The 27,674-nt window shown below is 33.1% G+C and overlaps 1 protein-coding gene across 4 annotated transcripts in view; it reads left to right on the top strand.

Moving 5' to 3' along the window:
* The first annotated feature begins 2,984 nt into the window (after nucleotides 1-2,984).
* The window catches only part of LOC142323153 (ubiquitin-conjugating enzyme E2 G1-like), a 55,916-nt gene continuing 31,226 nt past the window's right edge, over nucleotides 2,985-27,674 (top strand). For 3 of the 4 annotated variants that reach the window (XM_075362426.1, XM_075362427.1, XM_075362424.1), the window contains exons 1-4: nucleotides 2,985-3,119; nucleotides 6,511-6,613; nucleotides 21,471-21,568; nucleotides 27,097-27,275. In XM_075362426.1, the coding sequence (XP_075218541.1) occupies nucleotides 3,074-3,119; nucleotides 6,511-6,613; nucleotides 21,471-21,568; nucleotides 27,097-27,275 (426 nt within the window). In that variant the 5' untranslated portion in view covers nucleotides 2,985-3,073. Of the gene's footprint in view, nucleotides 3,120-6,510; nucleotides 6,614-21,470; nucleotides 21,569-27,096; nucleotides 27,276-27,674 lie in introns of those variants that run through there. The other variant, XM_075362428.1, reaches the window with a different exon arrangement.

Below are 27,674 nucleotides of genomic sequence, written 5' to 3' on the forward strand. Positions count from 1 at the left end.
TCTTATTCTCCCTGTTATCTTGTTTCTGCAGTATTGGATTCAGGTTTACTTTTTTAAATAGGACTATGGTCATATGACACATTGTTTCTATGTAAAATTTAAAAAAAAATTAATAGCTAAAACTATGCATTGATGCTATCCATTTTCAGAATATTATCATTTGAAAAGCTTACTGATTTGAGGTACTTCTTTGGTCACTCTGTGACTTAAAAAAAATACAGTAGTAAAAATTTATACTCAAAAACAATTAGTCTTATAAAAATTTTATGATTCATTTTACATTCATTGATTTTTAAAACCCTTTGAACTAAACCATCTGCATTCATATTTTCCAGTAATTTAAAAATGATGAATTTAACCTTATATGAAATGTCTTAACTCTTTTACAGCATTTGACACTATTCATTATGTTAATTCCATTTGCCATGTTATTTTTACGATAAAATTCATTTATGTTTGGGTAATGATCTTGAAATCATTTTAACTGGTATAAACAATTATGCAAACAGAAGCATTTAGATTACTTATTAGAATCAATGTGCAGTTTAAATAATTTAATTATTGTAAAGAATTTTGGGAACTTCAAGTCTAAATGTAAGGTTTTTAAATACACAGATAATACTGAATTGGAAGTCTGGGTAGATTACTTCTAAAAACCTTTGAATGCAATGAGTAAAACGAGTTCAATCAAGTATACCACTCCATTTTTAGTGTATGCCTGTCTAGGTGGTGTAATAACTACAGATGAATTAAAACTACAAGTGCTAAATAAAGTTAAAAATAAGAAGGCACCTGATCTAGACATGATTTCATTAAGAGTTCTACAAGCAGGGCCAGATGAATTTCATCTATCAATTTTTAATTTTTTGAATAATATATTAGAAAGTAGATTACTGGTGAACTCATTTAAGAAATCAATAATATTTCCTTTACATAAAAAGGGTTGGTGAGAGCTTGTATGCACTTACAGAAGGAAGTCCTTTTTAGATGATGTTTCAGAGATTTTCACTGGAATATTACTTTAAAGATTAGGGGACTGGATGTCCAAACATAATATTCGGAATGAATATCAAATCAGCTTCCATTGTGGATGTTCGGCAGTAGACAACAGATTTACTCTGTATAATATTATAACATTTAATTTGCGAAAAGACAGTAGAAATGTATACATGCTTTTTTGTATACTTCCAAACTGCTTTTGATAGAGTAATCAAAGGGGCTCTCTTTTATTATGTAACTTAGAATTAAATACTAAATTTTTGAAGGTACTAATGAACTTAAAAAAATACCTCTTCATTCGTAACTGGACTAACAGAAGAATCTTTTACTGCTGCAGGTGTTAGACAGGGTTGCCTCATCTCAACTTTACATTACATTGTTTGTGAATTATATATATGAAACTACAGGGGAGGGACTACAGATAGGGAATATGAACATTAGGGTTTTTTTTTACATTTAATCTGGTTCTTTTAGCATCAGAACCTAAATCACTCCAAAATAATGGCAAGAGGTAGAACCTAGTAGCAAAAAAAAAAATGATTTTCAGTCAATATGGATTTTTAGGGGCATTAGAAAAATGGAAATTCATAAATATATTCAGGTAACCTTCTCATCTTAGTTGTCATTTTGCATATACTTCAAAGAGAGAACATTCACAGCAAAGTATGCACTGAATACCGTATGGAAAAACTTTATAGCCAAGGACAGCAATATTTTAACATCTGTGAAACATTCAGTTTTTGAGCCCATACATGAAACAATAGTTACATTTGGGGAGTTAAGCAGGGTACAGAATTAGAGAACTTTCAATTTTTTCTTTTTAAACAAATTTTATGTACTTTCCAGAAATACATAATTGTATACTGTGTTTAGAAACCGACTCTTAAGTTAATATTTTTGCAATCCTTAAGAATAATTTTTAAATATATTATGAAAGCCTTATGTTTACACTTGGGTTGTGCGTGATCACTGATTTGTTATCGCCTTAAGAAACTAATGTATGTGTACTATTAACAGCTATCTTGCTGCTAGCTTTCAAGATCATCAAAGAAGTTCTCAGAACAGGTAGTTAGTAGGAAAATTGGTCAGAATTGGGGTAAAAGTATGGTTGTGATTTGGATATTTTGAAAATCTGACAGGAAAAGTTAGATTGCTGTTGAAATCAAATAGGAATCTATGAATCACTGCACTGAATGAGTGAATAGGTCTTTTTATCATAGTATTTATACTGAATTAATTTTTTTCTGGGAGAGGAGGACTTATTTGAATGACAATTACACTATAAGTTTTGTTAGATGACATTTAAAAAAAGAAGCATTGTGTTGTCTTTGAATAATCATCTGGATATGAAGGGAAATTTTTTCATTTGGTTAAATATTTTTGTATCTGTCATATAACTGAGAAGTATGAAAAAATTATACATTTGACGTAAATTCCTTAGTGTAGAGTAAAATTTCTATTTTTACAACTACTTTAAAATCTTTAAGTTAGATTCAATTTTTTTTCATGATTGGAGTAAACTTGCTAGTCTGATGAGTAGAATAATGAAGAAAACGTGAGTTAAACTTTTAAACGTACAAATTCGCGCTGTGATTTTCAACAAGTTGCAGCGCCGCTCAAAGAGATAGCTGTCTCCCAATTATTGCCCATCACCCTTAAGATTAGAATCTTAAATGGAGAAAATGAAAATGTTAGAACTACGAAGAAGCGTAGTATTAAATTATTTTATTTAATCTGAATTTTAATTAAATTGGGCGTTTCATTTATCCGGAAAAGCTTATTAATTTATATATAAAAATTTAATTTGTGAATAAATGATTGACTATGGACTAAAGATATTTTATTTTCCTATAGAATTATACATCTAAATAATCTTTTTCATTAAGTTGCAGATTTTTTTATTGAAAATTTTAATTCCATACCTATGATTAGTGATCCAAAAACGCGCATAGCCTACCTAGGATGTAAATAATCTCATTTGCGCACGCCGTTGAATAGCGGACTTTAGCTTCCGTCGATCCGGCCATTTTTCTGTTACGCCGTTTAACTGTTAGATACTAGAATTTTCTCATTAATGTCAGAGCCACAGTCCGCTCTCTTACTACGTAAACAACTAGCAGGTATTGTGGTAATCTATTTTTTATTAATTATTTACTTACATAAGAGTAGAAACTCGGCTTTGAAATTTCATTTTTCTGCAGTCATGGTCGATCATGCTAGACACCAGGTTGAAGGCTAGCATGAGAATCGTGGTACTTTAGGGATGGTTGTGTTTAGAAATTATCTGAAATCTCCGTAAATGATGCGCTACAAACGTCGTATTTACAGTTAATTGTAACATTGGTTTTTTTGCAATATCTGTGAGTTATTATCCAGAAGGTTACCCAACCTTAAATTAAGTTCTACTCTATGAAATTAAAGGTTTCCCTGAACTTTGATTTAAGTAATGTTGGCTCCTGTTATGGAATACTATGATTACTTTTGTAGATGTTGAAATTTGTTTAATCTTTTGTGCTTATAGATTATTCACTTTTACTAGTGGTTTCAATTTATTTTTGCTAATAGACAATGATTTTCTTTTTTTTTTTCTTTAAACAAGTTGATTTTATTCTGTTTAGTGACTGAATTATCGGATTCATCTTTGGTGTAGTATGATAAAAAATTATAATATTTACCTTTGCTTATCCTGATGAAATTTAATGTTATTGCTTGAAGTAAAAAATTCATGACCCATGTTGATGCTGTATTGTTTTCTTAATAGTAATTTTTTACTTACTAGCATGGAAAGTTGGATGCCACTATTGAAGCAAGTCTGTCAATGTAACTTAACATTTAAAATGTGGCTTCATAATTATATTATTAATTCTTTGTTTATATAATTAACAGTGTAAAACTAGGAACTTTATTCGATTAATAAATTTATGCTGAACTGAGTTCATTGTAGTGTTTAATCTCATCATAATAAAATTTCATTCTTACTAGATGTTCAGTTAGTGTCCAATACCAGAATTTCATCTACTATGTGAAAATTATTTTTTTAAAAAGTCATGTATTTTATTTAAATCATCTGCTTAACCTTTCTTACAAGTTTTTAAACTGTATTTAATTTTTGCTGGCCTAATATTATTTAAATAAGATTACAAGTATTTCCAAAATAATTGAAAAAACTGGATTAATGATGTACTTTAATTTACAGTCAACTTAATTGTCAAAATTTTGTGAAACCAAATAACAGTCAGAAACACTTTCATTGTTGTAGAATGTGTGTATGTACCCTTGTCAGTTTGTATATTTTTGACAGAATAAACTTTCATCATTAAAAAGTGGCAGTTGTTTTGTTTATGCAATATTTAAAAACTGTTATTATTTCACAACATGAAATAAGCTTATGTGTTAGCATTAGTGCTCTATATACAAATAGTCATAGGACACTAACTCTAGCAGTGTAATAAATATCTCTAATTCAGATAATTGATTCTTTTATTTCAGGTTTTTGTATAAAACTAACAGTTTTATGACATTCAAACTTGTCTCTACCAGTATATAAAAATGTGTAGTTTGTACAGTACATAACAGCTTTTTTTTTGTCTTCAGTCATTTTACTGGTCTGATGCAGCTCTCAAAGATTTCCTATCAAGTGCCAGTTATTTCATTTTGATGTACACCCTACATCCGTAACAATTTGTTTTGCATATTCCAAACGTTGCCTGCCTGCACATTTTTCCCCATCTACCTGTCCCTCTAATATCAAAGAGACTATTCCAGGATGTCTTAATATGTGGCCTATAAGTCAGTCTCTTCTTTTAACTATATTTCTCCAAATTTTTCTTTCTTCATCAGTTTGCCACAACACCTCTCCATTTGTCACTATCCACCCATCTGATTTTTAACATTCTCCTATAGCACCACATTTCTAAAGCTTATAATCTTCTCAGGTACTCTGATCATCCCAAGTTTAACTTCCATGTTAAGCTATGCTCCAAACATATATTTTCAATAAGTTTTCCTGATGTTTAAATTAATTTTTGATGGAAGAAAATTATATTTCTGACTAAAAGCTCATTTCGCCTGTGCTATTCAGCATTTTATATCGCCCCTGTTTTGTCCATCTTCAGTAATTCTACTTCCCAAATAACAGGATTCTTCTACCTCCATAGTCTTTTCTCTTCCTATTTTTGTATTCAGTGGTCCATCTACATTATTTCTACTACATTTCATTGCTTTCGTTTTGTTCTTTATTTTCTTGTGGTAGTTTTTGCATAGGATCCATTCATTGTTTCTTCTACATATTTTTTTACTCTCAGCTAGAATTACTATATCTTCAGTAAATCTTTTCACCTTCCACTGTTACTTTGGATCTAAATTGTTGTTTACATAGAACTGCTAGTTCTATGTAAAGATTAAATAATAATGGGGATAGAGAACATCCTTGTCCGACTCCCTTTTTTATTACGGCTTCTTTCTTATGTTCTTTAATTATTACTGTTGCAGCTTGGTTCCTGTAAATGTTAACAATTGTTCTTCTACTTTTTAAATGCTGAACATTTTCTAGTCTACGTTATCAAATGTCTTTTCTGAGTTTATAACTGCCATGTATGTTGGTTTGTTTATCTTTAATCTTTTTTCTACTATTAATCTGTCATAGAGTTTAATAATTTTAAAAAAAATGTTAATTTCTAATATAGTCAGAAACTTTCCTCTTATTTATTCTTAATTAACTATGAGTGTTCTCTTTAAAACAAGGTCTTGACTTATAACAAGTTGATGAGAAAGATTTTTTACTCTGAACAATATGTAATACTTATTGCAAGGAATGTGTAATAAAATTAAACTTCAAACGTCTCTTATAGCTAACACTCTTAAATCTTTGTGATCATTATATATTTAGAAAAAACAGTCCAGAATTAGATTGCATGGTAATATAAAATTAAAAATAGCTTAATGAATTTGTAAAAATAATTACTGTTCCAAACCAGATAGCCTATGCTGCCAGCAGAAGAGGTTGTTATGACTGTACATGCTCATATTACTGTTTAAGCTATATAATTTTATAGTAATTGTTTACAATTTTTATTATTCACATGAAGGTAAGTGTTTATAGAAAACACAGCTTGCTAATCTCGGTCATGAGAATGGATTTATAAGTGTAGAGTAATAAATAAGCATGTTAATGCAGGGACCAAGCTGACAGTAGCCATTATATATGTTAAAACATTTATACATGAAGTCCAGTCCAATCAGCCTTTGCTGACTTTCTCATTGGTTAGCTGTTCCTTAGTATAGTGCTTTAAAGTTCTGTACTACAACACAACATTTAATTGTTGTCAAACAAAACAAATATTTTGACAGAAAAAGCATGGAGTTACATATGCGAGTCAAAGTTCATACTTTTGAAGTAGATAGATAGTGTTAGAAAAAAATTAAGAGATTTTAGTTCTAAGGTCAGTTACTTCTTGAACAGAACTTTTACAGTCATGATAAAATACTAATTTTTATTAATATTTTTTTCAGAATTGAATAAGAACCCCGTAGAAGGGTTCTCAGCTGGTTTAGTTGATGATAATGACATATACAGATGGGAAGTACTCATTATTGGACCTCCAGATACATTATAGTATGTTGAATTTTACGTAAAATGTTAATTTCTGGTTGTTTTGGTGTGATAATTTTTAAAAATATTGTATCAGTTATAAATTTTGTGATTGATATAAACCTAAATAGTTTTACAGTTCTCATATTTTACATTTTGAATCAAGATTTAATATTATTAAACTTTATGTATTAATTTTTTTATTTTTTGCCTAATGTTAGATTCAAATATAGTTTGAGAAAATAATCAATTTTCAGATAGAATGGTGTTATTTTGCATGAAAATCAATTGCATAGAGAATTAATAATTTATCTTGAATGTTAAATTTTTCATTAATATGGAGTTTAAAAATAACAGATTGTTATAGTCATATTATATTTCAAAGTGACTCAGATATAAAAATTTGGTTGTGTTTGCTTAATTACTGCTGAAAGATTACATTTTTGACTTCAATAAATAATCTTGTAAATCAAAAGCCAGTTAACTTCTATTTTTCTAGCTAATTTTCTTTTACAGAGCCATTAGTAAGCTTAAGAAAAGGCCTAAATTGTGAGCAGTAATGAAACTCGTAATACATGGTAACTGGGTTCTGGCCTAAAATATTTTGTTTTATTTATTAGTTTTGTGTAATAACATATCATTGTACCTAAAATTTTATATATATATATATATATATATGCTTGAAAAAGCATATGTAAATATATATATATATATATATATATATATATATATATGCTTGTTGTTTTTTGAATCGTTTGTAAAACAAACTTGTTTTTCATTTCTTCCATAAACGTCAATTTTGGATAACCTAATAGTACTTGATTCAACAGCATATTAAGACTTTAAATGATCTGTTGTTTGCTATCTCCCCATCTGGTCCTGCTGTCTCGCTCCTGGGTGGTAAGGAATCACTGTGAGGGGGTATAGAGGATAAAAATTATAATTACCTCAGATGTGGTTCATGTATATTTTAATGAAGGAAGATGAGATGGATGAAAAGATGCCTGACCTTTGCTGGGAAATTGAACCTCAGACCAGCAGATGAAAAATGCACCATTATTATTCCAATTGGCTGGTCTATTTTCTAATATAGTGTTTTATCAGATATACTTGTCTAGTAAAAGTAATTTTAAGCAAAGAATTGTGAACTTACACAATTGAAGTCAATAGAGATTAGTTAATTAAGATATGATTACCTTAATGGAAGCTGTTTTAATGTGTAAAAAAAAAAGGAAAAAAGTGATGGAAAATTTATATTATACTTTAATTTAAAATTGTTTTTTTTCTGCATTTAAGTGACAAGAACTTGGCAGTTAATTAATTTTTTAAATAAAATTGTAGAAAATGAGATTTTTTACTTTTTTTTAGAACATGCAATTACTAGTTTTATAGCTGATAAAAGAACAAAATAATATGTTAACACATTTTAAAATGTAACGTTTTTAAAACTTAATAGAAAATAGCATTAGATAATGTTTCATAAGTACTAGTCCTTTCTTTCTTTCTTTCTTTTCTGTTTAGCCTCCGGTAACTACCGTTTAGATAATACTTCAGAGGATGAATGAGGATGATATGTATGAGTGTAAATGAAGTGTAGTCTTGTACATTCTCAGTTCGACCATACCTGAGATGTGTGGTTAATTGAAACCCAACCACCAAAGAACACCGGTATCCACGATCTAGTATTCAAGTCCGTGTAAAAATAGCTGGCTTTACTAGGACTTGAACGCTGGAACTCTCGACTTCCAAATCAGCTGATTTGGGAAGACGCGTTCACCACTAGACCAACCCGGTGGGTCTTAAGTAGTAGTCCTACTATTGATCATGTTCACCCTTGGTCCTTACTGTTGAATGAGATTGAGTTTAGATAAGATATTTCTAAGTTTTTAATATTTCATTTCAAAGCCTCAACAAAATTTAGTTGAAAGTTATCTTACATTTTTTGAACTGAAAGAACAATGGTATTGAAACTGCCATTTCACTTTACATTTGGGGCCTGTTATAAGGAGTAAGAAATTGTTGTATAAAAGCTTCTTACACTTTTAAATATATTGATTTACAAAATGTGGAGAGTTACTCTATCTTGTAAAAAGTTTTTCTGACCTTCAAATAACCTAATTAATACATGATTCTGTTAGTTTTGGTTGCATTAAAGCACAACAAAAAATTAAAATTTCTTTGAAAAATACAAGAAACAGCCATGAAATGGCAGTTCTTGAGGTCATTTGAAAGGAACACTTTGTGTAAAATTTGAACCAAGTATAACCCATGAAATAAGAAATTAAACCGTACATTTCTACAAATCTTTTTTAAACTAAGATAACCATTTCCAATGAAATTAAAAAAAAAATATAACAGCGTAATTTGTAATTACAAACTAGACTTTGCCAAATAATAAACAGAGATAAACAGTGAACATGAAAAATTCAGTGTGAATGAATTCAGTATGTCAGTTTGAAATTGACAATACATAATCATTGAAATGTTTAATCTAGAAGTGTGTTCACTTCTAACAATATATAAGGCAGTATAAAAAGTTATAGACTGGGACATTCATGAGCCCCTCCGAACCCTGATATATCAGGTAGACATAAAGGGTTTTTTGTGTTTGTATATTTATTTGAGTTTCCTTAATAATAATAAAAAAAAAAAAAAAAAAAAGTCTTAACAGTAAGTGATAAATTAACTCATGGTAATTTGTTCACATTTGGTAATTTCACATGGTAATTTGTTTCCATACTCATTTTCTACCAAAATGTGTATGGAAAAATGTATAATTTTTGCTTGAGCCATTTATTTGCCATTCTTTTTAAAAAAATACATCATTTTAACTTGAAAAAGTCCACCTGATTCCTGACTCTCATAACTATATTGAATTAAAAACTGTTTGCCCAGTCTTCAACTTTTGGCCAAGTTAGAGTTTTTACTTCAATTTCATTACAACTTCAACTTTTTATTTCGGTCAAATTACACTTTTATTTATCATTTATACAATGTATTATTTTGTGTTGAAAATGAAAAAAAAAAAATTGATGGTACCAAAAATTGTAATCGTATTTAATGTAAATCCACTTTAACAAAATGCCATTAAAGAAGATATCCAGGGCAGGATATACACGGTGGTAGTGGACACTAGGACTGGGGAGAGAGCAGTTGCAGAGGACTTACTGCAGAGCTGTAAAGAAAATGTAGGAGATTAATGCTGAGGTTAGATATGGCTCAGTGGCGAACAAGGTAGGCATACTTCTTAAGAAAATGCTAGAGTACCATGTTAGAAAGAATGGTGGTAATAGGGTTGTGTATCTGGACGAATAGATGGCCGCAGCAGCCGATGGAGCCCACCAGTACACTTGTGATTAAGGTGGAGGGGGCTATGTATGCGAACCTCCTCAAAAAAGCCAAAAATGGTGTGACCAAGGAAGAGATTGGGAACATACTGTTCATCTTGAGAGGTGGTGGGGAATCCTTGCATATGAAAGTGAGGGCCAACAAAGAAGAAGCTGTAGAGGTTCAGAAGAAGATGTCGAGTAAACTAGAGTGTGAGTATCACAAGTGAGTCCCATAGGGGAGGCCTCATTATCGTTAAGGATCTTGAGGACGAAGTGACAAGTGGAGCTTCTGAACTCCATCAGTGAGGCCATTGGTGACAATGGAAAAATGGAGGATATGAGGGTGACCTCCTTATGCTTGGCCTTTGGTGGCATGAAGAGAGCCACAGTTGTGATGTCAGCAGTGTCGGAGACGGCGTTAGTGGCCAGGAGAAGAATTCACGTGGGATGGATCCACTGCAGGGTGTTCCTGAGTACGGAAGAGCAGCCACGATGCTACAGGTGCTTTGAGGTGGGACACATGGCGGCCAGATACAGTGGCCCTGACAGGTCAGCCTTATGTCATAACTGTGGTGAGGAAGAGCACCAGGCCAAAGGGTGCAAGGTCATGGCAAAATGCTTGAGGTGTGGTGGAACTGGGCATTGGATTGGTAGCGCCCTTTGTGGTAAGAGAAATGCCTAGAGTTCTGCAGTTAAACATGAATAGGAGCATGACATCACATGATGTTCTCCTGGAAATGGGAAGGTGGAAGGGAGCAGACCTTCTGGTAATGTCTGAGCCTAATTTGAGGAAGGTGGAGGAAGGCGGCTGGACAGTGGATGGGCAAAGGAGTGCGGTGGTTTATGGGAGCGGTGTGCCGATCCTAACCACCGGTGAGAGAAATTGATTCATATAGGTTGAGCTTCCAGACATTGTCTCTTCTGTTTATATTTCGCCGAACTCTGGTCTGGATGATTATGAACAATGCTTGGAGGATCTGGTTGATGTGATTCACCCTCTTCGAAAGGGCGTGGTCGTGGGTGGAGATCTTAATGCAAAGAACGTGACTTTGGGAGGACGTCACAGACCATAGACTGCAGATTCTGGAGAATACATAGCCAAGTTGGGTTGGGTGGTGCTCAATAATGGGACAGCGCCTACCCTGGTGAGGGTAAATGGATGCTCGTTTGTGGATGTCATGTTTGTCTGGTCGAGGTTATCAGAGGAGGGTTTGTGGAGGTGGGAGGTGTTCACTGAAGAGGAGTTGTTGAGCGACCATTTCTTTGTTTGGTTTGAGATTGAGGACGGTAGGTCTTGTAGCGTAGTGGCTGACAACAGGAGATTATGTTTGAAAGAGGGCCTAACTGGGCTTAAGAAGTTGGTGAAAGAGCAGCTTGGTCATCTGGAAATTATTTCCCCCAGCTACCTGACGAAGTTGGTATCAAAGGCAACAGAAGAGTCGCTGGACCATAGAAGTCCGCAAAGAAAGAATGTATATTGATGGACTGCCTGGGTGGCATAGGCAAGAAGGTGTATTAGGGCCAGGAGACAGCTACAGCAGGCCATGAGGAGGGGGTATCGTGAGGACATCCTCATGTAGAAAGGAGCTGATCGAAAAAAGGAGCACTTAGAGGAGTAAAATACTAGACAGTAAGAAGAGGAAGTGGAGAGAGCTCATGGACAGATTTGTGGATGACATATGGGGTGACACCTTCAAAATTGTAACTGGTAGACTTGGTAGGGCGTTACCCATTATTGCAGAGGAGGTTCTTAGGAACCAAGTTGATGTTTTGTTTCCTGATGGTGAGCGACCCATCTATAGAGAGGTAGCTGCAGTGGAAATCCTTGTATTCACAATGGGCGAGCTGTGACAGGCGGCGGCAGGGAGGTGATTCTGAAAGCTAAAAAGAGTCCTGGTCTTGACTGGGTTACTAACGAGGTTGTGGCTGCAACGGTGGTGGAAGTTGCTGAGGACCAAGTGCTGGTGGCCTTCAACCCAATACTCCTGGATGGTAGTTTGTCACCAGACTGGAAGGAGGCCAGGATGGTTCTACTGAGGAGAGGTAGGAGGGCCAGTCGGATACTGACCTCTTTGCCTGTTGAGTTGCCTAAGCAAACTCTTTGAGAGGCTGTTGGCGGAACATCTCCGAGTTGAACTAGAACAGAAGGGGGGCCTTAATATGGATTCAGGAGAGGTCAGTCAACGGAGGATGCTATATCTAGGGTGATGAGGATTGTTGAAGAGGCCGCAGTGGGTTCTTGGAGGACGAAGTGCATCCCGGCGGCGGTGATGTTGGATGTCAAGAATGCATTCAACCTGATCAGGTGCATCATGGATGAATTGATTCTGAGAGATATCAGCCCGTATCTTGTGTGAGTCCTCCGGGACTATCTTATTGGCAGGAGGATACTTGGTCATGCAGAGGGTAAGGAAGTTACAACCAGTATGGAGCACAGTGTCCTGCAGGGTTCGGTAATTGGACCAATCCTGTGGAACCTAGCATATGATGGCGTCCTCAGATTGTGGTATCCTGAGGGTGTTTCGGTTACTGGTTTTGCCGATGACATCTCTATGGTATTAATTGTCAGAACAGTAGAGGAGATAATCAGGAAAGGTGAACGGGCCATTCTATTGTTTGGTAGATGGTTGGCGGACCACGGCCTTAACCTCGCTGTAGAGAAAATTAAACTGCTAGTGGTGGCCGAGAGAATGCAACTCTCCTCTGTCAGGCTAGAGGTAAGGAGGGACGTTATTGAGCCGGTCAGTAGAGCCAAATACCTGAGGGTTTGGCTTGACAGCCGGAGAGCCTTTCAAGTTCATGTCAGGGAGGCAGTCGATAAGGCAGGTAGAATAGTGTTGGCTGTCTCAAGGCTCATGAGAAAAGTTGGTGGGCTGAGCTCATCAAAGAGGAGGATGCTGGTGGCAGTGGCTCAGTCTGTTGCCTTGTATGCCATGCCAGTGTGGAAGAGGGTGTTGTGTGCAAAAGTGGCTGTTTGGAGGTTTGCGGGGCTGCAGCACCAACTGGCAATCGGCATTGCTAGGGTTTAATGAACGGTCTCTATAGAGGCAGTTCTGGTGATTGCCTCGTTTCCCCCTGTGGAGCTCTTGGCAGAAGAACAGGTGCGAAGAAGAGAAGGGATGACAAAGAGCATGGCTAGGAAGGAGATGACAGAGCGCTGGCAGGAGAGATGGACTAGATCAGAGGTGGGTCTCTGGCCGAAAAAGTTAATACCAGATATCAGGCCTTGGCTCAGACATGAACATGGGGAACTCACGTTTGAGTTAACCCAATTTTTATTGGGACATGGTAGCTTTAATAGCTACCTATGCGGCAGGAGGAGATGGTCGTCTGAAAGCTGCCAGTATTATGGAGAGCAGGACAATGCAGAACCTTTTTCCAGTGCCCAAGGTGGGAGGAAGACAGGATGATGATGATAAGGACGTGGTTGGGTGAGGTTATCGCAAATAATATAGTGGAGGTAATGCTTCATGGTGAGCAGAACTAGTCAGTAAAGTAATAGGGAACATCATCCAAAAGAAGACCCTGGATAAGTGGAACATGGGTGAGGGGTGTTAGTGTTATGGCAGGGGGGACAGCCCCATTCAGGACGGGTGGGATGCTTTAGCATCCCACCTTCAATGATTGAACGGGGACTCCTGAGTTCCTTAGGTGGGGAAAAGAAAGACCGAGACCTGGTAGGGGACCCTGGATTAGAGGCAGGTGCTTATTAAAAGACAGCGACGCAGTCACTGGGGGGTGCTGTCAGGAACAGCATAGCCGGGTCTGGCATGGCCTCCCAGGGGAGTAGAAGCAACTGGTACCCTCAAGGCCATGTTATACAGGATTGTGGATCGGGCCTTGAGAGGAGTGGAGTTAAGAAAAATATTTATCAGCTAATAATGTGCAGAACATGTAAAGGTGGGTCTGAGGGTTGCTAGAGCAGTAGTTTATAATGTCATTAAAGAAAGTAAGGTTGAGAAATATTTTGAAAGATTATTAAGTCTAAATGTGTTAAATGATGCTGATATTGATGAGTTTAATCACCTTTAAAAAACTATAGAGACTTCAGAAAAAAACATATTTTTTACTGTGAAAGCAAAAATTTTGGATTTTTGGGGTACTAAAAATCGTGTAACAAACTATTTGCCTTTAGTGTTTGTCACTGCTGATAAAATAACCAAACTTCATACATATCAGATTACATGTCTGACCACATTAGTAGATTGTGTTCAGACTTGTATTATTGATATATCACGATGTGGAACTTCACACAAGGGTGATGTTCTTGTTCAGAAACTCGAATGTGCTATCAAGAATTTTAATATTTAAATAAAAGTTCAGTTAAATGACATGGCTTTTGTTGGATATTATTTTGATCTAGGTGTAGATAAAAAACTGCCCCTGCTTTGTGAAGGGGTCGATTATGACATTTGTTTTCTTTGTAGGACTTAGCACATAGATTAGATTGTGTTTTAAATGATGATCGCAGAGACAACACATTTTCTTGGTTTAACAGTCAAGTTCAAACAGTAGGAAATATAATGAAAAATTACATTTGGGGAATTGGCTATGAGGAATTAGTTAAATTAGCAGATGAACTACAAGTGAGTTTTTAAACCCTAAATCATTCCAAAAAACCTGTTTTGTTCAGAATGAATTGAGAGTTTACAGAACATTTCAAAGAGATTTCAAATTATTTTACATTGCTTTCCAAAAAAAGTAAATTAAATGCATCCAAAAAGGCAAAAACACTGAAGCTGAAGCAAAAAACACCGAACACGTATTCAGTAGAGCTAATACAATTCTGTAACCTGAATTCATTTAGCAGCTACTTGGGACAATTGATATTTTTAAATTAGTGACTAAATTTAGTTGCACCACACAAAATGTAAACATATATACCTGGACAATTTTGATTATTACACTTCAGTGAAAAACACACTGAAGAAAATGGAAATTGAAATGAAAAGTGCAAAATTAAGTGAGGAGAATTTTTCATCTGTTTTTAAGGAACTTGAAAGCTTAAATAACAATCTTTACCAAGAATGTTTATTACCTGATGAAGATCTAGAGAGATCAAACCGTTCAAAAACTCAGAAACAATTTCAAGATGAAGAAAAAATTTATTAAAATGTAAAAACTTTCATAAGTTCTAAAAAAAAAAGAAAACCTTTGTGTATCATTGTCAAATCAACTTGCAATGAAAATTAGTGAGCCTCCTGTATAGAAAATATGAGACAATGCTTTAGTAGCAAGTTCCTAAGAATAGCAGAAGAAACAGATGCAAATACAATTGAATCTTTAGCAATTTTAACAGATTGGATCAATAAAAATTGAGGGTGCAACTTTGATGTTGAAGTTCTTTTTTTACAGCTAAAAATGAAGAAGAGCAATCTTGCAACTTAATATTTTTTCAAAAAAATACTTGCTTCAAATGAGGCCAAAAAGCCTTCATTAATTGAGCAAGACAACAGAGTGATTAAAGAGCTATTTACCAACACTGAAGTTAATGCTGAAATCTCAGAAACAATTTTCCTCCTTGAAAACTGCTTAAAAATTTGTAGTGAGGCTATATGTGAATCTGTTGGATGAGTCATTAGCAACCATCTGCACAACCAAAATGTAAAATTTAGCAGTATTCATTTTATGAATGGTCCTCCCTTCCGTCACGCATCATACCTTTTAAAGAGATCTTTGTAAAACACTTCAGTGGTGGAAAATTCATTTTACGAGATTTTCCTCAAGCAATTGTATAAAATATTCAAAACACCAAAAGTCATTGACAGTCTCCACAAAGATAAAGGAAGGCTGCCTTTTCTTCTTAATGGCTTGAACTTATAATCATCACTGCACTCATTGTTGGTAATTGTCTTTATGAAGTATTATTAATTTTATCATAATATTAAAACAGTTTTTCATTACTGTACCTTTAATGTTAAACTATCCTACAGACATTGAATTGGCAGATTTTTTATTAGCCCTACAATATTTATTTATGTTCTAAAAATAAAACGGGACAAATTTCAGCACCTGAGAGGTAAATGATGGTAACTCCATTGGATTTATGACTGTTTACCTTTCAGGTGCTGTTTTGTTTTCTAATAATTATCTTAATAAGTAAGTAATCTTTTTTTAACATTTCTCATAGATTAAGCCTAACACATATATTTTATTTTAGTGTCTTCTTCAGTGGTCATCTTCCCTTGAAGCCATCACAGTACAGCCAATATTAGACTACTGTGTTTGTTGAGTTAATATTAATTAATTATTAATATATTTCTTGTTCATAAGATAATTTTTTGAATAAATTAAGTGTCTGCAACCCACGTATTTTTACTACTTCTCTTTTTGTAACTCCACATACAATAAATTGGTTGGTAAAACGTAATAAATCCTCACCTTAGTTTTGGGGAAATTTTTGCACTAAAAAATTGTTTGGGGGAAATTTCAGGGGTCTGAACATCTTCTGGTCCCCTGAATCCACATAAGCAATTTCTTTTATGTTTGCTTCAGTGAAATAGAACAGCCTGTAAACTTGCCATTAGGATATCACAGAGAAGATATTTAATTTTAGAGAATTCCTTTCACATTGTAAAAATTCATGGGAAATTTCTGACTCCCAGATACAGATGTTGTGTTAACTTTTCCACTAAGATGAAATATTGATTCATCACTAAACACGATATGATCAAAAAACTTATCTTCATGTTGCAACATTTCAATTGCAAAGTCAATATGTAGTTTGTAGGCTTCAAAGCCTGTAATGGCTGTAAACAATGATATGGACACATGCGTAAACATTTTCTTAAAACATTCCACACTGCCATTGTTAGTTCACAGCTGCTGTTACAAATATTTAACACTACACAGGAAAGACTATGACATGTTCAGCAGTTTCTTCAGTCATCTTTTTACTCTTCCCTTTACGCAGACTCCTCATTCTTTCGAAGTGATAACATCAACAAATGTTATTGTCAGTTGGAGATTCACATTTAGCAAAATTAAAACACAAAAGGCTTTCTGTTCATGAGTCTAGATCTTTGCTGATGATGCTGTCAAGTGGAAAGATAAGGAATCAGTCGATGATCATGCTCACAACTAAAATTGTCCTTTTTTCTCTTTGATTCTAACCTTAAATCAATACTGTATACCATATCCTAGAGGTATTAAAACTTAAATATTCTTTTTTGAGCACCCCTAGTCTAGATTTTCCTACAGTGGCTATAGGTTAATTCAAATCAGGATTTTTCATATTATAACCTTATCCATTTTCTTTCTTGAACCTTTCAACATAGAAATCATCATCATGGTTTCTTCTTTGGAATTTTAAAAAGCTAGTTGAAATTACTATAATAATTACCTTTCATATTTTTTCTTACAATCTTGGTTGCATTATTGGCAGTCGTAAATTTTTTTTATGTAGTACTTTTGTAGTTTTTTCTTAAATACTGTTGCTCTATTTAAAAAAAAATTTTAGATTTAAATAAATTAGAATTTATATGCATTAATCATGTAAACGTAAATAGAAACAAAGTGGAACTAGTGGGAAAATTTAAATACCAAGGAGATACCATAACACATAACATCAATGAGAAAATAAACTGGCAAGAAAGAACTGAGAAACTTAAAAATCATTGATAACTAACCAAAATATATACAATAAAAAATACCTATCGACAAAAACTAAAATCAGACATTACCAAACAGTAATTCTTCCAGAAATACAATACATCAGTGAGACTCTTTGGACCATACAAAATTGGAGAAGTAGAAAGGATCGAAAAGATAGTAAGGAAGATAGTCAGAAAATGCTTAAACAAGAAAAACATAGTAGAAGGACAGTGGAGGATAATCCCAAATGAAGAAGTGTATAAAATAATAACCCCACTTACAAATTTCTTCAGGAAAAAAGAATTTCATTCTTGGGGCATCTACTTAGAGCAGGAAACACCAGACTAGCAAATCAAATAATTAACTTATACTGGGAAAGAACTACAAAACCGAAATGGACAAAGGAAGTCCAAAAAGATATGGAAGAGTTGAGAATTTCCAAAGAAGATCTAATCACAAAGTCTGGAAAATATGACAAACTAATTAAAACTAATATGATAACATTTTAACCTAAAATCAAAAAGCAATCCAACAGGGTGTATTCAGTCGAGGACAGGTGCGAAAGATCAAACCCACCGGGTTGATCTAGTGGTGAACGCGTCTTCCCAAATCAGCTGATTTGGAAGCCGAGAGTTCCAGCGTTCAAGTCCTAGTAAAGCCAGTTATTTTTACATGGATTTGAATGCTAGATCGTGGATACTGGTGTTCTTTGGTGGTTGGGTTTCAATTAACCACACATCTCAGGATTGGTCGAACTGGGAATGTACAAGACTACACTTCATTTACACTCATACCATCCTCATTCATCCTCTGAAGTATTATCTAAACGGTAGTTACCGCAGGCTAAACAGGAAAAAGAAAAAAGGTGCCAAAGATCACAACACCTCAAAAGGATGTGGGCAAAAAGAAAAGAAGCAAGAACAAAACAATTCACACGATTCGGAAATAAGAAGAACCGATTACAAAATGGACTGGCCCAGAAATTGAACTAAAGTTCAATTTGAACTATGAGGTTGTAAAAGCAACAAAAAAAAAATAGAATTTCAAATACCTCTGTTGTTTGACTGGGAATTTAATGGGAAGCTGGGAATTTATTTTCATTAATCATTGTTCTGCTACCATTTTAAAAATACTCAGTAATTGTATAGTATGTGTCATTTGCATCAGATTTTTTTTACATTCTTACATTGAATATTATTCTGTGCTGAAGTAATGGTTATTTTTCATATAAGATGGTTTTGAGCTCTGTTTTGTATTGCTTACAGAAATACTCTTGCTGAACAAGAAAGTTTGTGTGTATTAACACCACATATCTTATCCCTTTTATTAAATACAAGGGTTATTTTTTTTCAAGGTCCGATCGGTCACGAAATTAAAACCACAGTGAAAATAAAAAGTTTTTATTTGCAACAAGTACTTACGTAGTTACGCTATTTCTCTACATAGTCGCCACTCCGATTTAGACATTTGTCATAGTGTGGTACCAACTTTCCAATACCCTTGTCATAGAACAGAGCCGCCTGTGTTTTCAGCCATGTTTCTATGCTGGTCTGCAGCTCTATGTCTGTGCCAAAATGTTGTCCTCCTAGCCCCAGCATTTCATATGAGCAAAGAGGTGAAAATCAGATGGAGCCAAGTCTGGGCTGTATGATGGGCGATCAAACACTTTCCAATGAAAATGCTGTAGGAGCTTTTTTGTTGCAGCGTGCAGCCATGCATTGTCATGGAGAAAGACAATGCCTGATGATAACATTCCTCTCTGCTTATTCTGAATTGCCCTTAGTAGACGTTGAAGAGTCACGCAGCATGAGGCTGCGGTGATGGTCATGATTTTCTCGAATTGCCTCATCCACTTGCTCAATGAGATCATTGGTTGACACTCGCTTCCTTCCCTGACTGCCTGCATCATGAACATCTGTACGTCCTGCACCATTGTCGCACTTTGCTGTCACTCATTGAAGTTTCACCATACACATTACTTATTCATCAATGAATTTCAGCTGCATTACACCCCTCAGCCTGAAGAAATCGAATTACTGCACACACTTCATACTTGGCGGTAAATGCTATTGTTGTAGACATGTTTACGTGCTAGCTGCATGTTCATAACTAAACGAAGTGACGCAGCATGATTGAAGGCCATACTAGAGACGCTGCGCAACACATATGCACCAAGGTTCATCCAATTATTGCGCAGGTTTTTATTTCACTACCGATCGGAGCTTGAAAAAAAAAATAACCCTCGTACATTATTATATTTTGCTGTTCTTTTATATTCTTACTCTATTATATAATTATTCACAATCTTCAACTGCTGTCAGAATTTTGAGCATCTTATTTAAATGTAAAAGAGTGTTTATATTAATCATTTTATGTCATTATTCCATAATTTGAAAATATTAAGAATTTTGGGATTAGAGTTTTGTAAGGTGTAGTTCAGTATTACAACTTGTGCAGACATCAGGTTTAAGATCAATACAGAGTTCTTTGAAATCCTGCTAGTTTTTCCTTTAACCCTCCATATTATAATTAAAGTGATTATCATAACAATTGAAGAAATGCTGTTTATATAAAAGTTACTATAAATTTTGTCTAGAACCTAAATTGTTACATCAATTTGAAATGTACATGCCACTTTAACTTGAATGTGCATACTCAATAACCTAGGATTAAAACTTGCCAAATGTCCACAATTTACTATACATAAGTACTTAGATTATTCATTCCCTTAGACAAAGAACTTGCTTTCAAACAGCTCTGCAGACATTTCCTACAGCAACTATACTTTTATAAATAAATGTATATATCATGCAGACATTTGAAAATATTAAGTATATGATATTATATATTCACAAACACTGATTTTGTGTGTGTGCGCGTGCCCACGCAAGCAATTTAACTAAGCCAGCTTGAAGTTGTTTGAGTATCATCTTTAACATTGCTACAATTGGTTGTGTATGTTACTACTCTCATCTGTTGTCAGTTGTAAACTGTTAATGCTTCAGTGCAGTATAGTTTTGTACTTTGCAAATGTATTTTTCTAAAATACCTTTTTTATGAGGAAAGGGTTGATATAGTTGAAGCTCGTTTACATTTTGGACCATTTCAAATGTTGACAGAAAAATTTCCTAATGCCAGATATTCCATAAAAGAGTAGCATATGGTTTGATGATTAAAAAATGATGTTTAAAAGGATTGGTTTTAAACACAAAACGAAGTAGGCAATCTTCCATTATGACCCCTTAGTTCATAGTCGATATTCAAAGAAGAATTTCTCACAGTTTGAAAAAATCTATATATGTTATCATAACAAAAAGCGGTATAATATACTTCTATATGTTATCATAACAAAAAGCGGTATAATATACTTCTTGCAGTAAGATTCTTCATCATTTAAATTTGAAACCATATTGAGTAACTACTGTGCAACAACATAAGAGAACAGACAAGCTAAAGATAGCTATCTTTTACATATCCTTTTCTGATGCCGAACTCTTTATCTAATGTATCTTCCATTTCAAATATGAGAGAACTGTAATAATTGTAAAGTTCTGCTTTAGACCATTGTGGTTTTGTATGTAGAATCGTATGAAAAATAACACTTTTGTATCTACTTTTTCCCCAAAATTCATAGTTCAATGAAACCATTCTGACTGGTATATATTGTTTGGAGAGTTAGTTTGATTTCAAGTTAATAAAATATAATGGTTTTAGAAATAAACGAGTATTATTTATTTTTTAAACACCACGTAAATGTAATGATCTCCATATATAATGTTGTAATATATTTACTGGTATTTATTTCTACTGTGTTTAGATTTAAAATTATATTTATTCTTTTATAAAAAAAAAGCATGCATTGCTTATCACGGAGTCTTATTGTGTGAATTTTAATCCACTCAATAAAACTCCATTGGTTTGTATAATTGAATGGCTGGTGGTTTTATTTTTGTTTTCAGTGAAGGCGGATTTTTCAAAGCACATCTTCAGTTTCCTAAAGAATATCCATTACGACCACCTAGAATGAAATTTGTGACTGAAATCTGGCATCCAAACAGTATGTATAACTTTGCACAGAGAGACAGAAACAGAAAGAGAGATGTGTGTGTAATATTAACAATTTAAATCGTAACAGAAACTGTATATAATTTATATAACAAATTATTTTTTAACTTTTGTCATTCCAATATCCTTAGGAACACATGTAAGACAGAACTACATTTCAGAATTAAAAATATTTTATTTTTAAAGTATTTCAAAGGAATACAAATTTTCTTTGTCATGACCAAATAAAGAGTATATGTGGTGTATAATAAGTTAAGTAGTGTATTTATATTGATACTTGTTTGATACATACATACTTTTTAAGGTCAATGGTGTATCAATACTTAGCATAAGTTTAATGGTGAATTGGTCCTTTGAACTTCCCTAGACAAGGTAAGGAAATGTTATTTAATTATTCTGTTCCGATTTTGTCTTAATAATCCTTACTACATCTAACTGGAAATTCCATTTATTTTAAATATTTCAGTAGTCTTATTAAAATTGGTGGTTTTACTTCATCAGCGGATGGTTTTTGGTACAGCCATTAAAATTAAATTCTTGAATTTGTTATCTTTATCATATGTAGATTTTTCAGCATCTGTTTTAGACAAAGTTTAGCAATAAATTCTGCTCTCAAAATTGTTTCTTCAAGTATTCAGTTTTTATTATTCTCCATAAATTAAGTGTAAAGTATTGTACTTTTAGGAGTCTAGTCTATATTACATTATGTTTCTGGGTTGTTGACAACATTTTAATTATCTGACAATTTCTTTATACTTTTTTAACTAAATTCTTTAGTTCACTTTTATTTCTATGAATATTATATGTATTTATACAGAAATAAGTTAACACTTGGCTCATGAAAATAACATAGCATGTTTTTTATTTATTCCTTCTTATGTGCAGGGTGCTTCTATAACAGAATTCTGGTGAAGTAATGCAGATAGTCAAATTATAATAAAAGAATACAAATTATTTGTTGCATGAGATTTTCAGCCTCTTGCAGATAATTTATTTAAATACCTAACCTCCTGTCACTGTATGTTTTGGATTTATTAGTGTTCAGCAAATGCTGGGGGAAACATTTTGTAGAAAATACTTTAAAAAATTTGTGTAATATTTAAAATAGGCTGTAGTGCAATATATTGGACTACATTGATAACAAGAGTCTCTTGGTGTTATGGCTTGAAGTCTAGTTATAGTATTGTTTTATAAAAATATTATGTGCTCAGGGGTTTTTTTTTAAAAAAAGCACTTTAAAACATTTACATGGATTAAACTGTTATTTAATAGACAATTTTCAAATTGTTTAAACTGTGGCTTTATTGTGATATATTAACATTTTAGTTATTTTTAGAATATGACTGTTAAAAAGCTGTGCTTAAGATAATTTGCTTCTAGATTTAATTGTTAAAGCTTAATGTGAACGTGACAATTCACTGTTTACATTGTAAATGTGTGTAATGATAAATAAATTTGGTATCCTTAGAAGTGGTGTTGGGGGGGGGGGGGGATTTAATACTGGCTTTAAATTCCCTTCAGATTTTTTTTTTAAGTATAGGGTAGTGTACAATTTAGGGTTGTCTAAATGTGTAATCTAAATTTGAATTGAATTATGTCACTTGTTCATTCACTAACAGTTTTTGAGTCTAATGTTGAATAATTTAAGTGTTTTATTAAAACATCCATTTTACAAATTTGTTAAATATTATGTTTTATTATTATTGTAAGTAGTACGTTACTGGTTCCAGAGTTACACATACGGTTTACTACCAACATTGTCTTATAAATGTATTTTTATCATGTTCTATTTTTATAATTACTTTCCCGTTGAAGTCTGATTAAACTGATATCCCAATTGAGAGACTGTTCTGCCTAAAAAGATGCCATTTCACACTACCGGTGAAGAGGTAGGATGAAAGTAATTTCCTTTGAAAAAAAACCAGTTGTAATGATTAAGATAAGCAGTACTATAATTCTAATGTATACACACCTTTAAATCTATATTATTGACCTGATGATGCCCTGTTGTAGATATTATAAATGTTGTTTGACTTATTTAATGATGTATAATCAATATGGAATCACCTACAATATATAAGCTTATGGTTTTTGAAAACCATAAGCTACTCAGTAACGAGATATGATTTCTATAGAGAAGTATAATAAAATATATTTAAAACTTTATTGTTTTTAGTAAAAAAAAAAGAAAAAAAAAGTTATCAAGTAATGTTTTAATGTATTAATTTGATTGTAAGCTGCACAATATTTTTATTTATAGAATACTATTTTATTTTTCTATATTTTATTCTAAACTTGTTTATTTAAAAGTAAAACTGATATTAAAGTGTTAATATTACTAAGTAGTTCCTTCAGTTCTGTTCACGTTATGGCTGTTAGAATTTGCCTTTGGGTCATCTGTATCAAGTTGTTTTAGCTTATGTCGCCTGTAATGCAGATTGGCTGAACAGTTTATAGTTCAGCAGTTGAACACCATCACTTCCTTTTAAAAGTTGCTAATGTTCTTTTAACCGCTCTAATTTCTGAAGAATATGTAATTAATTGCTGTAATATACAGGGTGATTAAAACTATACGACAATCTCTCGGGAGCTGATTCTGTAGGTAAAATTAAGAAAAAAAGGTTCTTATAAACATAGGCTCAAAAATGCTTCATTAGCGAGTTATGGTTAGAAAAAGATTTTGTCTGGATTTTGGTTCCCCTGGGGAAATAAAAACTTCCTGAAATTCTGGGAAGGTAAGTTAAGGGGCAAATTTAGTTGTTTCTTATGGTTTTTGACCTGAAAATATTTAAAAAATGGGTCCCACAACTATACCTCCATTAGTTTTATAGATGTCTTGACACAGAAATGTAAAATATAAAAATTGGGGCTAAAGATAACACGTTTTTGGGTTTAACGTAAGAAAACTTTGTTCAGTGGTTAATTAAGTTGTACTTTTTCAGTTAGAAATATAGAGAATTTATTTCTAAAAGATTCATGTGAGTTTCTTTAAAAAAAAAACTTAATACAGGATATTGAAATTAAACTTTATACAAAACTGACTGAATTGTATAAAAAAAATTTAACAGCATGAAATAACTAATTTTGTTCATAGGTTGGAACAAGATTTGATTATTTATTTACTACTTTTTTATCAAAATGAATTAATTTGTTTTCATAGGTTGGCAATGTCAGCTGATCAACAATTAACTTTTTGAAAAGTGTTTGAATAATCTTGATGGTGGTTTTTGTATTGTATTAAGGTATCTGTGAAATTCTGAGTACAATTCAGAAAACAATCTTTACAAAATTTAGTGAAATTTGCTTTAATATATAATATGAGATAATGTAAATATGTATTAATTTGAAGAGTATACGGACATAATAAAGTAAACAAAGTAAAGTGAACAAGAATGGTTTGGCTGCAGGTCAAGAATATTGTGATACTTATCCACACTGAAGAGCACCTGATTGCAAAACTTTTGAATCTGTGGAGACGACTTGGAGAAATTGGCAGTTTTGAACCAAAACAAATAGATAACTAGTCATCAGTGAAGCACAAGAAACCATAATAATGAACAAGCAATAATAAATGCTGTACAATTATCGCCAACTACAAGCAACAGACAGGTATCATGGAATTTAAATATTTCACAATGAAGTGTATGATGGGCACTTCATGAGGCACAGTTGCACTCGTTCCATGTAACACAGGTACAAGATTTATTACCTCAAGATCATAATAAATGGAAAATATTCTGCTGATGGTTAAATAGAAAATGGGTACAAAATTGCAATTTTCTTCATTGTATTCTGGTAACTGTTGAATCATGCTTCACAAGAAATGGAATAGTAAATTTTTGTAACCCATATTTTGGCAGATGAAAACCCACATGAGACTGCAACAAGACATTTCCAGCATACGTTTTCAATTAATGTATGGTTCGGTGTTCTAGGTGGTAATTTGATCGTCCATTTTTCTTACCAAGGAGGCTTACAAGAAAAGTGTACTTAAACTTTTTGGAAACAAACCTGCTTACCCTGTTGGAAGATATTTCTTATGAAAATGGGTTAGAGATGTAGCTCATGCACGATGGGGCATCTCCTCATTTTTTTAATAATATAAAGAATAATAATACATACAGTAGACAATGGATTGATCAAAACAGACCAGGGAAATGGCCACCACGATCTCCCAACCTCACTTCATCAGGCTTTTTTATGTGGGATTGCGTGAAGTCAATTGTTTATTCAAAATGGATTAACACACAAGAGGAACTAAGGAATCCCATAATAGAAACTGCAGAAACTATTAAGAATACTCCTAATGTTCTGAGATGTGCTAGAAAAGAATGGATTCGTCAAGCGAAATCATATATTGAACAAAACGGGGGCCACTTTGAGCAACTTTGAACGTAATTAATAATTATTGATGTTATTTTTCCATTGTTTTCAAAGTTAAATTACATCTTATGTTAAAATATGTTTTCAGTCTATGGATAAAATTAGTTATTTCATGCTGTTGAAATATTTTTTTCACAATTCAGTCTGTTTTGTTTTTTAATAAAGTTAAATTTCAATATCCTGTATTCAATTTTTTCTTATGTAATTTACATGAATCTTTTCAGAATTAAATTTCCTACATTTCTAATTGAAAAAAAAAATTCAACTTAACACTTAATTAACAACCATTTACCAAAATTTTCTTACGTTGAACCCAAAAATGTGTTATTTTTTACCCCAGTTTTTGTGTTTTACATTTCTGTGTTAGATATCTTTAAAACCAATGGAGGTACAGTTCTGGGATCCATTTTTGTAATATTTTCAGGTCAAAAACCATAAAAAAAACACTAAATTTGCCCCTTAATTTATTTTCCCAGAATTTCAGGAAGTCTTCATTTCCCCGGGGAACTGAAATCTAGGCAAAATCTTTTGCTAGCCATAACTCGCTCACAAAGCATTTTCAGGCCGATGTTTATATAATTTTTTTCCCAATTTTACCTATAAAATCAGCTCCCAAGAGATAGCCGCCGTATAGTTTTGAATCACCATATATATTTAAACGGGCAAATGCAAAATCATTAATCAATAATACATTGATGGTATGATAATATAATATACTTTTGGAATCACTGCTTCCATTTGGAAACAGTATATTAGTGATGATAAAAATCTTCCAAGATTATAGACAGTAGGTCATTGAGTTTCCTAAGATCACAGATTGTTTACATCATGCTGTGACTCCATTTGAAGTTAGACTGTACTTTCTTAAGTCTACCTGATTTCCTTATCTGTTACTGCTTCTCCATTTTTTGTTATGCGGATGTTGGGCTGATTCTACTAGTGCCGTGCTGAAGATGCCAGGACTTATAGATTCTGCATCTTTGGAGAGGGTTCACTTTGAACTATTTTCTGTCACTGTGTGTGTGGCTGCACAATAAGCCTGTTGGGTAAAGCCAGGCTTAATTCTTCCTAAGATATAAGTAGGTTATGTATGTCAATTTGTAGACAACATAAAGCAAATTTAAAAACTTTTCTCAGTTGACAGAAATGGTGATGTTTGCATATCAATCCTTCATGAGCCAGGAGATGACAAATGGGGTTATGAAAAAGCATCAGAACGATGGTTGCCAGTCCACACAGTTGAAACAATTCTCATCTCTGTAATTTCTATGCTTGCTGATCCAAATGATGAAAGTCCTGCCAATGTAGATGCAGCAGTAAGTATCACTGTTATTATGAAATAGGTTTAAATTGTACTGCAGACATGTATCTGTAAAAAGAAAAGTTAAGGTTAATGACTGCTTGCAATTTTTTTATTTTTCTCTAAGATTAATTAATTTCTTCTTTTTTTTTAATTTATTGAAACATTGATATTTTGTTTTAAGAAAAAAAAATAGTTTATGCTAGCAAGAACTGTATCAACAGGATTGTTTACTTAGCTTAAAATGAATAATTAACAGTAAAGAAGTGACTGCCCGATGACTGCCAAAGGTGACACAAATTAGGATAGATTGAGACAGTGTATAGACTTGTCCTGATTTGATATATATTAAAACTCTTACATATTTTCAATGAAATTGCAGATAACCAGTATATATATGGTCTCACTATTGGTT

Source organism: Lycorma delicatula, chromosome 4 (genome assembly GCF_047948215.1).
Source record: "Lycorma delicatula isolate Av1 chromosome 4, ASM4794821v1, whole genome shotgun sequence".
NCBI lineage: Eukaryota > Metazoa > Arthropoda > Insecta > Hemiptera > Fulgoridae > Lycorma > Lycorma delicatula.